The sequence below is a fragment of the Lemur catta genome, chromosome 3, assembly GCF_020740605.2.
Source record: "Lemur catta isolate mLemCat1 chromosome 3, mLemCat1.pri, whole genome shotgun sequence".
NCBI lineage: Eukaryota > Metazoa > Chordata > Mammalia > Primates > Lemuridae > Lemur > Lemur catta.
In genome coordinates this window covers 101535895-101549310 of record NC_059130.1, presented here as the reverse complement: position 1 = coordinate 101549310, position 13416 = coordinate 101535895, and the positions used below count along the sequence as shown (strand labels likewise).

At 53.6% G+C, this 13416-nt stretch overlaps 1 protein-coding gene across 1 annotated transcript in view; it reads right to left on the bottom strand.

The window, feature by feature from the left end:
• Positions 1-2410: 2410 nt before the first annotated feature.
• The window catches only part of DLGAP3 (DLG associated protein 3), a 58737-nt gene continuing 47731 nt past the window's right edge, over positions 2411-13416 (bottom strand). The window contains exons 9-12 of the mRNA XM_045548303.1: positions 5140-5624; positions 4377-4468; positions 3940-4083; positions 2411-3268 (exon numbers count right to left, since the gene is read on the bottom strand). Coding sequence (XP_045404259.1) covers positions 3050-3268; positions 3940-4083; positions 4377-4468; positions 5140-5624 — 940 coding nt within the window. The 3' untranslated portion in view covers positions 2411-3049. The remainder of the gene's footprint in view (positions 3269-3939; positions 4084-4376; positions 4469-5139; positions 5625-13416) is intronic.

Sequence of the window (13416 nt, the reverse complement as noted above, 5' to 3'; positions counted from 1 at the left end):
TAAGAGGTGATTAGGCCATGAGGGCTCCACCCTCAGGGGTGGGACTGGTGCCCTGATAAAGATCAAGTTCAGCCCCTTCTTGCTCTCAGGGTCTCTCATGGGGTGTTGCAGCAGGAAGGCCCTGAAAGATGCTGGCACCTTGAGATCCGGACTTCCCAGCCTCCAGAACTGTGAGCTGATAGACATCTGCTCGCTATAAATTCCCCAGGCTGTGGTGTTCTGTCACAGCAGCACAGAACAGACTAAGCCACCCTGGTTGCTAGAGGCTCCCGCCTCTCACCTCCCCCGCCCCTTAGGACAACAGGCCTCCCTTCGTACCAGAACATTCTGCTATGGCCAGACCGAGAGCAACTCAAGCACAGGGACTGGATCTACTCTTTCGCTTGTCCGTGCGGCTCAGCACAGCTGCCCGTGCCCTGGCAACCAAACGCTTCCATCAGCCCCACCCGAGGAGACGTTAGACATCACGTCACTAGCAGGACGAGCACAGAGTTGCAGATGCTGACCTGTTCCTTTGTGCCCACTCCCACATACCTCATGATCCTGGGAAACCCGGCCCAGTTTCTGAGAAAAGTCTTAGACCCATAAAAAGAGGGTTAGACTCGGCCACTTCCCAGCCTTGTGATTTGAGGTAAGTTGTTTAACCTCTCCAAGCCACAGTTTCCTCGTCTATAAATGGAGGTGGTAACAATAACTGCTTTATAGGATTGCTCTGAGTAGCGTCTAGTTCAAACCTCACCCAGGTCCCAGTTTTGCAGATGAGAAGACAATCTCAGAGAGGTCAAGTGACCTAGCCAAGGCCTCATTTAGCACGTCTGTGGGAAATAGACCAATGAGCATTTCTAGAGGAAACCTGTGGACCGTCATCCAATCTAAGCATTCCTGAACCTGTCTGCCCATGAGAATCACAGTGGGCACCTGTTAGAAACTCATTCAAGGTTAGAGAGCCTATTCACTAAGTCTTGGACCAGGCCCAGGAATGTGTGTGGATCAGCTCCAAACAGATTCACTCCTGGGAATTCAAATCACACTGGACCCCTCCCCACCTTCCAGAAGGCTCATGTGGGTGTGTAGGTACCATCTCTACTTTCCAGAAGCAGTCTACCAAACCAGCCTGTAAAATATGTTTGGGCCCCTCTCCTGTTCAAAACCCTTCTACGGCTCCCCACGGCTGTCGGGATCGAGCCCCACCTCCTCAACGTGACCCAAAATCCGACATAATCAAGTCTCTGCCTCTTCCCAATGCCTCTTCCTCCTGCAGGCCTTTGCACAGCTGTTCTCAGATCTTGGAACATTCTTCCCAGCCCCAGCCCTCCTTGAGCAGCTAATTCCTAACCATCTTTCTGGCACTCACCCCTCTATTGCTTAATTGTCTGTTTTTCCCACTAGACCGTAAACTCCACAAAGGTAGAAACTACATCTTGTTCGGGGCTATCCCAGGGTGCTTGACAGTGATAAACATCTGCTAAATAAATAAGTGAATGAGAAGAACTGGTTGGACCAGTGTGGCCCAGAAGAGCAGCCAAGCCCCTGGAAGGGTTTCCTTCTGCCTCCAATGGCACATCAACCCAAAGGACTACTCCAGGAGTGAAAAGGAGGCTTTCTGGGAGGGGACTTTCAACAAACCCTTTCTAGAAATAAAAGCTCATGATTGGGCATTAGACCTGGGTCCACCGCTTTCAGCCCTGTGACTTTGGATGGGTCATTCAACCTACCCTGAGCTTCAGCTTTCTCATCTGTGGTAAGGACAAGCTACATGCATGTAAAGCACTCAACTCTTGCCTGGCCCACACGAAGCATTCAGTAAATACCAGCCATCATACTAGGTTTGGGTTGCCATTTAGCTTCCCAGGAGAGTTCTGTTCTTCCTACCGCCTCTTCCCCCACCCCAGCCCCCACCAAGGTGCCCACCCACAGGAGGCATCAGAAAATGTGACAGCACTAAACTGAACAGACTTTTTCTGCTGCTGATCAGGAATGACTGGAGTGAAGGAACACTGTGCCCTCAGGGGAAAGGAAACCAATATTTGTCAATACCTAAGAATAACCACACTCCCTGTTTATTGCGCACATGCTGTGTGCCAGGCGAGCTCCGTGCTTCCTTCTTAGGGAACCCTGGGAGGACTGGGGAGCAGAATGGGAAGCAGTGAACTAGGCATAGGGGAGAGGTTCCCACTCTCCCCTCTTCACCTCACCCGGACCCCTCCAGGAGGGTCCAGGTCTTTATTGCTGCCACCAGGGGATCGAACCCTCTGCCCCCCCAGCAGGCCCATCCCTGGGAGGAGCTCAGGCAACCCCTGCTGTCCCCAAGCCAAGAGTGTGGGCTTCCCAGCCCCCTTCTCCCTCCACCCCCGTCGACCCCACACGCGGGGCAGAGGTGGCTTCTTCCGGAGAGAGCAGCTGGCTCGAGTGCAGTTCTGCGTTTTATTTTTCCTGGGATACTCACGGGGATGTGGGAACAGCCACAGGTGTGGTGAGGGGAAGCCCCCGTCTCCCCTCCCCAGCCACTGGGAAAGGGGAGAGGCCCAGGCACCCCGGTCCTGGGTTGGTCCAGCCACTGTGGTCCCTGGGCCCGGTGGGCTGAGGGCTGAGGGCGGAGCCGCAGGGAGGGTGGGACGGGCTCCTAGGCGGGGTTCGGGATTCTTCATAAAAAGCCACGAAGCTTGATCCCCACGAAGCCCAGCCCCGCGGGGTGGGGGGACGCAGAGCCCAGATGGGGGACCTGGCCCGGCCTGGCCCGTGGGGGGAAATAATGGCAGAGATGGTGCCCAAGGGAGGAGGTGGGGACAAAGCGTCGGACCAGGTGGTAGGGGGTCCCGGTGGGGGTCGCAGGGCGGAGAGGCACGGCCCCCTGCCCAGCCCGGGCGCCTCCGCGTGGGGTCAGGAAGGTAAAAAACCCACGAGAGCGTGACGGGCGGCAGGAGCCGGGGCGTGCGGTGCCGGCGGGGCGGGCGCGCGGGGCGGCCCGTGTTCACAGTGACCTCGACGCTGGGTGTACAGTACGGGTAGAAAACCGCGGGCCCGGGCCGGGCTGGGCGGGCCGGGCCGGTCACAGCCTGGTCTGGGCCTCGGGGATGTAGATCTCGATGCTGTCGGCGCTCTCGGTGGCCGAGCTGTGGCGGAAGGAGGCGGCGCGCTTGGCCGCCAGGAGCCGCTTGCGCGCTTCCTGCCGCTGCCGGTCCACGGAGTCCAGGGAGCGCTCCTTCACCGGCACGCCCCGTCCCCGCAGGGGCTTCTTTGGTATCGGCGGAGGGACCTTCTTCTCCTCCTGCCGGGAGAAAGGCGGCGCTGAGCCGGGGCGGGGAACCACCCCCGACACCCCGAACACGCCCCACGTGGCCCGCCCCAGGGGACGAGGATCGAGTAGCTCCGAACGTGGAAGCGCTCGGAATCGGCCCCGGATCCCGCAGCCCCAGGAGCGCTCGTTCCGCCAAGGTCAAAACCCCGCATTTTTCATCAAAGCAAGAAGAAATCGAGCGCCCCCTGGTGGAGCCGTTCTCCACAGCGCGCTGCGGAACGCCGAGCTTCCCCCACCCGGCAAGGCAACGGGGGTCCACACACCAGGCCCCTGCGCCCCATCGCAGACACTGTCTCGTGAGCCGGGCGCTGACAAGACCCTCAAGGCTCTTCTCTCTGTGCCTTGACCCGAGATGAGGACAGTCTGCTCCTGCTGGGAGGTCTGGTCCTGCTCCCTCAATCTGCCCCTGGCTGGCGTCACCCCGAGGCAGCCACGGGGTTCTGGCAACTCAAGCACTGGGGCAAGCAGACGGAAGTGACCAGGAGTGTGGTCATCCTGGAAGGGGATGGTCACCCATCACCTGCCCAAAGCTGCCCTTGCTGCCCGTGGGTCTCTTCTCCTGCCCCTCCCCTCAACACCTCTTTGAACAAGGGGACTTTCCAGAGTCTAGGTCTTCGCTTGAAGGGACACCCCCCGCCAACCTTAGGCTCCAGGAGTTTCCAGCTGTTGGCCTTGAGTTGCTGTAGCTCCAGGAACTTGAGGGTCACATCCTCGATGGAGAGCTGCAGGAGGTCCCAGAAACCCGCCAGGTCCTGGAAGGTGGGCACGGGGAACGCAGTGGGGTCCTGCAGCGGAGGGAGACAGGGGGAACACGGGAAAGTCAGCCCCAGTCAGGGCCAGAGAAAGCCCTTTCCACCCTCACTGTCAGGACGTTCAACCTGGGAGAGTGGGGCAGGGGACAAGAAAGAGCCCAGGCCTCTCCCTCTTGGGCACAAATCCCTGGCCCCAGCTCCAGGAACAATACTCAACATCTACCCCAGCAGGCACACAAACCTGGTCTCGCCTCCAGGCACACACACACTCTGAGTCACCTGCCAGGTACACACACCTGGCAGGCTCTCCTCCCGTGGGTACTCACCATGCTTTGCTGACACAGCCGGAAGAACTGCTGAACCTTCTGGGACAGGAGCAGTTGTGTGCTGCCCACGGCACTGCGGATCTTCTCCAGGACTGGAAAGCAGAAGGGAATTCAGGAGGGGAATGATGCAGCCCCTGCCCAGCCTCCAGGGTGTCTGCCCTCCCTTGTTTGGCACTGTCTATCCATCAGACTCCTCCAGTCCCAGCCCCAGCCCATCCTCAAGTTCCTAACAAGCAGTTCCTATTGCACTTCACCAGGGAGACAGCATCCCCGGGCACCGATGTTCCTTCCTGCACTCGACCTCCATTTGTGGAGTGCTCAGCCTCCCGCATCCTTTCTCCCTCCCGTGTCTCCCTCCCAGATGCAGATCAGCCCCAGCCTTAGCCAGGGCACTAGCTCTGACCGCCCAGTGGCTGAACTTTGTCACTCATCAGTGCATGACTCCTTGGCTCATTAAGAATTACTTAGTAATTTCAGGTACATGACACTTGTCTTCCTAGTCACGATCCCATCAGCCTGGGGATTCTGGGGTAGGACTGTGTCTCCCCTCAGACCGGACTCAACGGGAAGGGCCATGACCTCCCTGGGGCCAGGACCGTGTCTACTTAGCTGAATCTCCTTCATCTGCCTCAGATATGATCTGACATTGGGAACTGCCTCCCCTTCTGCCTTGAAGTCCTGGCCCCACCTCCTGGATCAGACGTAGATCCCCACACCAGTCCAGATCTGAACAGAGTCCCTGACGCCCACCGCGGGGACTCACTCTCCTCGGGCAGCTCATAGTCCTCCGCCTCGCGCTCCATCTGCTGGCACCAGTGCTCCAGCTTCTCCACCTCTGCCCGCAGCATCTTGATGAACCACTCGCCGTCCCGTGGGCAGGGGGACGTGCGGCCTGAGTCAGGGAGGCTCCGTGAACCGCGCTCCATCCAGGAGTCACGGCGGCCGGCCCCGGGGCCAGGGGTGGGGGCAGGGGCAGGGCCAGGCGACCCATCGGTGGCGGGTGGCTCGTACGGCAGTGGGTAGCCCTCGCGGTAGGCCCACTGGCCCTGCGTGTGGACCGTGCGGAAGACTGAGTAGGTGGGGGCCCGGGGTCCAGGCTGGGGCTCAGAGGCGTGCCTCTGGAAGGAGCGTCCGAACTGCAGGGCCTTGTCTTCTGTGGCCACCGTGGCCAGGCCTGCCAGGCCCTCCAGCTCCAGGTCGGCCTGAACGCCGGCCGTCACACTGTTGGAGCGCTTGAACCTCGCCCGCCTGGAGAGAGAGGTGGCTGTCATCTCTGGCCCTGCCCAGGCTCATCCCAGGCTCATCCCAGCCCTCACCCCCACCCCAGGCAAAGGGAAGGGGACCAGGAAGGGAATCTACAAAGTGGTGGACATCACGCACTTTAAATATATTAGTCCTTGCAACAGATAGGTACATAATATACCTGCCTATTGCACGGCCTCCAGACAGTGGTGATATTCAAACTACTTAACAACCAGCACTCCATGGACAGAACAGATGCTGGCATACACCAGTCACGGCAGGCACAGACCAAAGCGCTGGAGCAGCACCCTGCAGACGCCGGATTGTGGAGCAGGCCAGAGGGGCCAGGGAGGTAAGTGGCTCTTTACCAACAATGCAGTAGTAGTTCAGTATTTCAACAAATGTTAAGTCCAGGCTAGTTTATACCAGCTGTACCAGTTGTGTCCTCAGCCCTACCTAGAGATGAGTAACCTAAGGCCCAGAGAGGCCCACAGTCACCCAGCTTCAAAGGAGCCGAGCCAAGATTTGGACCCAGGGCTGCTGGGCTGCACAGTCCAACCACATTGCACTGTACTAGCTGCTAGAACATCACAGGAAGAAATGCCTTGGAGCAGCTGGGGCTGCAGCTGGGAGGACTTCTCCTCTGGGGACCCCGGCGGCTCAGCCTCAGAGCCTGGCCAGACACAGCAAGCCAGTGCCAGTGGAGCTGAATTAAGTTGTTGGCAGGAATGACATAGGGCCTGGAAATTTCTTGCCTTTGAGTTAATAATATGCAAATCCTATGCAAAAGAGAAAGTCTATTGACCTTGTTCATTTCCCTCCCCCACCCTGAGTTCAGAGTTCTTTTCTATAAAGAAGTCAGTGGCCCCCTGGGATGTGTGAGGTGGGGCCACACAATACTTCAAGAAGTGGGTGTCAGGAGATGTGGGAGGTGGAGGATGAACAGAAGTTCAAGGTCTGGAAATTCAAGGACCACAAAAGAAAGACCCATGTATCCTGAGCTACCTCCACCCCTCCATGGTCAGAGGGAGAGGGGTTTGTGGGGCCAGCTTTAGGGGTCCCTCCAGCTTCCCAAGAGGCTCTCCCAACCCCCGCAACTTCAGCCATTCTCCTGCTGCCCAGGCCTGCTCTCCCTGCCTGCCTGCCTGCTTCCCTCCAGCTGGCAGGCTGCCTGCTGGGAGCCTGTTGCCATAGAAACTAGGCCCAGAAGGATGCTGCAGGACCCAGGAAAGAGAGATGCACTCATGTGCAGTCTCCAACAAGCCCTATGTCCCAGCCCCCACCCGGAGAAAGAGGAGAGAGAACATATCCTCTTTGCCTCCCACATAGCCTCCTCCTTGGGGTCTGCCCTGTCCTGCCCCTGTCAAGGCTGGCATCACCATCTGCCCTGATGATCAGACTGGCCTCCTTTCAGATACCTCTGCCTTCACTCAGTATGCTGCAGAGGAAGAGCACTGGACAAGGAGTCAGAGCTGAGTCTTAATACTGGCTTTATCACCATGTGCCTTTGGGAAGTCACTGACCCTCCATCCGGGCCATTCAGTGTGTGTGTGTGTGTGTGTGTGTGTGTGTGTGTGTGTGTGTGTGTTTAAAGTATATTATATATTAAATATAAATATATACATATTGCTCTTTAAAAAGCCATAAACATACACATATATATATAATTATAGAATAGATCAGTAATTGCCAAGGTATCTCCCCTCTCTAAAATTGTACCTTGCATGTTTTAAGATCTGGGACCCAACAATCCCTCCCCAGTCCACCCAAGACTGCAGTAGTCTTCCTGAAGCTGAGCTCTCCCAAGTCATTCTCCTGCTCAAAACCCTTCCATAGCTCCCCATTGCCAATAAGATAAAGTCCAAACTTCCAATGCTGCCATTTAGTTGAGGTCCCCATACCCTGGATAGTATATAAGTCCTCCTCCTTGACCTCATCTCCCCCACATTCTCCTTGTTCCCTAGATTACACATGATCCTGACTCTAAGCCTTTACAGACACTGGGCCCCTGCCTGAGATGGCCTTCCTCCTCCTCGCTCCCTGCCCATTCCCTGATCAAGTCCCACTTCCTCTGTGACCCTCCTGACTGCCCCCAAGACCACTCCTCAGTACCATACCCTCCCCTGCCCCCAGCAGTCCTCCTGCCTTCAGAGGCAGCCTCGCCATTTGGTTAAATTTTTCTGTCTTTCTGGTAAGAGTCTTGTGTGTCTAACTGAACTGATAGGATGCATCTTGGCTTGCTTTGAATATTTTTATGCCTTTGAGCTCCAGTTACAACCCTCCTTCAGAGCTTTAGCAGTTGCAGACCACAGAGGTAAAGGAGGGGTTTGCCCCAATAAATACGTCCTGAAGATGTGCCATCTCTGCTTGCTTTCCCGTTATCCCTGCTAAACATGGGTCTGTCCTTTGACACCACTGGATTCTCTGCCTCTGAGAAGCACACCCCGTCTTGATGGAAAAACCACACAGACTGGGACAGAAGCATAATGTGCCGCAGGATCCGGGCTTAAGTCACGATCTCAGCAAGCTCTCCCATATGTGTGCCTCAGGGAAGACCAAAGATGCTCAGGAGCTTATGGGACAACTGGAAGCACCGTCTCCACCAACACTCCCAGCCAGGGGCCAGAGATGTGTACAGCACAAGCAGGACAAGGTCATCCTTGTGCAAGCAGCATTTAACACCAGCAGTGTGGGACAAGATCACCCAAGAAAAGAACAATGCATCAAAGGTCTAAAGATCCAAGACCCCGGGGAACATGGACATTTCAGGGGCAGGGAGAGACACTGTGGCCCACAGAGGAGTCTAAGCCAGAGCGGAAGATGAAGAAAACCAGAAGAAAGTCACCTAAAGGCAGATAAGGGAGAAAAAGGTCTCGGGAAGGAATAAGCAGCCAGCATGGGAAACGCAGCCGGGAAGAACGAAAGGTGCCCACTGACTTGGCAATGTGGCAGCTACTGGTGATCAGAGCGAGAGTGGGCTTGGTGGAACGTGGGGGCAGACGCAGATACAGCAGGTTGTCAGGAGGTGGAGAAAACTTGTCAAGACAACTCTTTCAAAGAGCTTGGCTGAGAAGGGAGGAAGAAAGAAGGGAATGTACTGTTAAAGGAGGGGTGTTGTGTTTGGGGTGGCTCTTGCATGCCACGTCCTGTGGGGAAGGCAGAATAATGGCCGCCCAAAGGGGTCATCCCGATCCGCAGAACCAGTGTCTAGTTACCTTCGTGGCAAAAGGGACTTTGCAGGTGTGATTAAGGATCCTGACACCAGGAGACTACCCTGGATTATCCAGGTGTAGCCACACGGGTCTCTATATGTGGCAGAGGGAGGCAGGAGAGTCAGAGGAGGAGACTGCAGGACAGAATCAAGGTTGGACTGATGCAACGTGAGGACCCAACCCGCCGTCGCTGGCTTCGAAGGTAGAAATGGGCCATGGGCCAAGGCACGCAGACGGCCTCCGTAAACTGTGAAAGGTGACAAAATGGATTCTTCCCAGAGCCTCCAGAAGGGACGCAATCCTGCCAACACCTTGTGTTTAGCCCACTTTGAAACCCAGCTGGGGCTTCTGACCTCCAGAAATGTTAAGACACTAAATCTGCATTGTTTTAGTTCACTAACTCTGTGCTAGTTTGTTTCGGCAACAATAGGAAACTGAAACAACCTGCACAGAGAAATTGATTGAAGGCAGCAGCCCAAAGAACCAGATATAAAGGGAACTAAAAAAAAATAACCCCCTATGAGCACTTAGTATGTGCCAGGCTCAGTGCTTTACATGAGTAAACACGCCCGATGCTCACAAATAGTCCCACGATAATGGTGTTAGCACCACCCCTATCTACACATGAGAAAACTGAGGCTTAGAGAAGTTAAGTGATTTCCTAGGATGAAGACATGCCTCAACCTCTGAAGCAGGGCTGCTGGAGGAGGCAAGGGAAGAGACACAAGCGAGTGGGAGGCTGGTCTGGATGGGGACAGAGGTGCCACCGGTTGACCTCAATCATCGCAGTGACGGAGATTTGGGAGCAGGGAGGAGGAAGGGATGAGAATGAGCAGCCTGTGTACTCTGGAGCCTTGCCCAGGTCCAAAACCCAGCTCTAGGGACTGTGCCTTGTTTCCCCATCTGTAAATGAGAACGATAATAGTACCCGCTCACAGGGTTGTTGTGAGATAATATATGGAAAGCGCTTAGAACAGCACCTTGCCTTCCCATTGTGTCAGCTATTACAGACTAGCAGGACGGTCTGTGGCACGCGCTGAAAAGAAAGGGAGCGAGACAAACACAACAATCCCAATGCAGCGCTGAGAGCCCAGCTAGGGCATTGTGGTTATTAATTACGATGATTGCGCTTGGTCATTTCCATCTGTTCTCCCACAGCACTCAGAACAAAACCTCCTTTATACTCCATATCACATCGTATTGTGGTTAGTTATTTGCATATCCGCCTCCCGCACTAAATTGGACAGTTCCTCACACATAAACATTGACCGGTGGTTGGATGGCTGGTTGGAAGGATGGTAGAGACCACTAATTATCCCCCTGCATCCATTCTCCCTTCCTTCCTTAGTAACAGAATCCCACAATTTTAAGCTGGACAGTGTACACTTTGAATAAAGATCTTTTCCCCAATATCTCTTACAACTAAGTGTAACCATGTGGCTAAGTTCAAGCCCACAGGATGTAAGTAGAAGTGGTGTGTGCAACTTCCAGAAAGCGTTCTTAAAAGGAGAGGGTATGCCCTTCTTTTTGCCTTCCTCCTTCCTAATGACCAGAATGCAGACATGATGGCTGGACCTCAAGCAGCCACCTTGGAACATGAGTTGGAAGGCACAGGATAAGGGTGGGGGGACAATAAGGTAGAAGAAGCCTGGGTCCTGACACTGTGGAGCACCTACCAGACCTCATCTCACTCTCCCTGGACTTCCGCTAATCAAGAGAGAAATAAACTTCTATCATACTTAAGTCACTGACGTTTTGGGGTTTAACTCACAGTCAAACTTTATCCTAACTATAACAGATGAATTTTTCAGAGTAGTGAAGTTCAGGGCTTATGTCCCCATTCAGTTTTTGATTTGGCAGAATTTGCCGTGGTCTTCACCGACAGCTGTCAGCACAGATAGAAACTGGCTTCGGCTGTGACTTATCACTAAAGTGTAACAATGCGTTCACAGTATTTTCTCCCTGAGCCTTTAAATGAGGCTGTGGAAACCTCCTCGCCTTGAGTTCTTCAAGGTAACGATTGCATTCCTGATGATTCTGCAGGTTGTTATCATAGTTCCTTCTGGGAGAGTGTCTATTGTGATTCTCTAGGGGATGACACAAAAGCCCCCGGGAAGAAACTGGACTGTCCCCAGAGACACAGTATCCGAGGAATGCTCAATATCCAGAAGTTGTGACAAGGTTTTTCCAGGAGTATTTGGCAGCAGGCTGGCAGAGTGGGAGGGGGACCAGGCAGGGAGGAGGAAGGGCAGTGATATTTCAGCAAGGCACAGCCACCAAGGACTAGCTCCTACAGAGGTCCTCGCTGAGAAAGCACCTAAGAGCTTAAACACATCGTCAGGCAGGAGTCCCTGCAGCCACCCCCCCACCCAGACTGCGTGCTGTGACAGTGATGCCAAGGTGGGGCGAGGGTGGGAGAGGTAAGAGGAGTCTCGAAGGCCAGTCAGGAACCATGCTGGAGTTCAAGGCTGAGGAATGGAGGCAGCGTCTGCGCCCAGGCCTCCGTGCACAGTCAGCTCCTCGTCGCTTTCGCACGACTGTTCATGGACTAGAACTTCACAAGGAAGGAAGCTTCCTTCCCAGGGCCCGAGGGGCCATTCTTTCACCAAATACCCTGTCAAGGTCCCGAAGCTAGAAATGACCATAATGCTAAGGAAGGGATGGTCAGGCCTTGCTACACAGAGTCCTCCGGGTGGCCCTGGGTGCGCACAAGTGGGCATAAGTAGGGTTGTCAGGTAAAATACAGAACTCCCAGTTAAATTTGAATTTCAGATAAATAACAGGTTTTTTATAAGTATGTCCCAAATATTGCACAGGACACATTTATACTATAATTTATTCCTTGTTTATCTGATAATCAAATTTAACCGGACATATTGGTGGTTTATGTTTATTTATTTTGGTGGGTTTTTTGATGGTGGTGGTGGTTTTGTTTTTGCTAAATCTGGAGTTTAAGGTAAGTTCTTACTGTGAGGGATCTAGGGATGAAAGATACAAGGGGACCTCATGGTTAGAGAGAGTTGGAAGCAAAATCATATTTTCTGTGACCTCAAAAGGTCTCAGGAACAGCTTTTTTCTTTATGATTGTTTTTTTTTTGAAAGGGGGTCTCACTATGTTGCCCAGGCTGGTCTCAAACCCCTGAGCTCAGTCTCGTGTCTCAGCCTCCTGAGTAGCTGGGATTACAGTCATGCACCACCACACTCAGCAAGTCTTCCATTATAATACTCAGCAAGGACATTTAGGGCATTATTTTATCATGGCCCAGTGTGTGCTGGGTCTGGGAAGATAAGTGCAGTAAGGATGCTTTGAGACAGGGCTGGTAAGTGTGTAAGTATATTTCCTCTCACGACAGGGCCTTAGCATATACTGATCCTTCTGCCTGGAACATACTTATCTCCCATTTTCACTTAGATAATTTTTGTTCATCCTTCAGATCTCCACCCAAATGTCACTTCTCCAGCAAAGCCATGCCTGACTCCTCTGACCTTCTATTGTACACTCACGGCTCACATACCTCTCCTTTGTGGCACCTGTCACATTTGACATGATTTATGAGATTCTTAGGTTAACACGGTGGTAAGCTTTGCAAGGGCAGGGACTGTGACAGGTTCTGCCCACCTTTGTATTCTCAGTGCCCAGCACAGCATTTGGCAAAAAATAGGAATCCAATAAATATCTTTGGACAAATGAATCTTGGCTGGGGGTGCAATGGAAATAGAACTGAAGGGGCATGAGCCCCTACCCCATACATACTAAGCCAAGTCATCACTCATGATGGGCAACTGGCAGGAACCACAGAGAACTCCCAGATATAAGGGGCAATAAGTCCAAACTCCTCACCCAAGAGAACATCCTGAAAAGCAGAAAAGGGGAGACATTTCCTGCTCAGTAAATTTTTTTTTTTTTAGAGACAGGGTCTCACTCTGTCACCCAGACTGGAGTGCAGGAGCACAATCATAGCTCAGTGCAACCTTAAACTCCTGGGTTCAAGTAATCCTCCTTCCTCAGCCTTCTGAGTAGCTGGGACTATAGGTGCACATTGCTGTACTCAGCTAATTTTTTATCTTTTGTAGAGACAGGGTCTAGCTGTGTTGCCAAGGCTGGTCTCAAACTCCTGGCCTCAAGCAATCCTCCTGTCTCGGCTCTCAAAGTGCTGGGTTTATAGGTGTGAGCCACTGCACCTGGCCCTGCCCAGCAATTTTTAAAACCAACGTACAGAGAGAGACAGATACTAGGATGAGCCAAACAGGAGTAAGGACAAGAGAGTCTAAGAAAATGGGGTGGCAATGGGCGGGGGGCTAGTCCTGGATGCTGGCCTAGCAAGGCTGCTGGAATTCATGGCTTGCTGTTGTATACCAGTTGGGGCATGGTGTGTGGTGAGTCAGACTTAAAGTGCCAGGGACATAAGGGACAGAAAGGACTGTGCACGTGGATAACGAAGGATGCCTGTAGCAGACAGGCAAGGGAGCTTGGCCAGAGAGATGGGCCAGATTTCCCCTCTCCCCACCTGTCACTCCTTCTGAACTCCCAGTGTGATCACCTGTCCTAGGCAATTCGGTTCTTTAGACACATATTCATCACCATC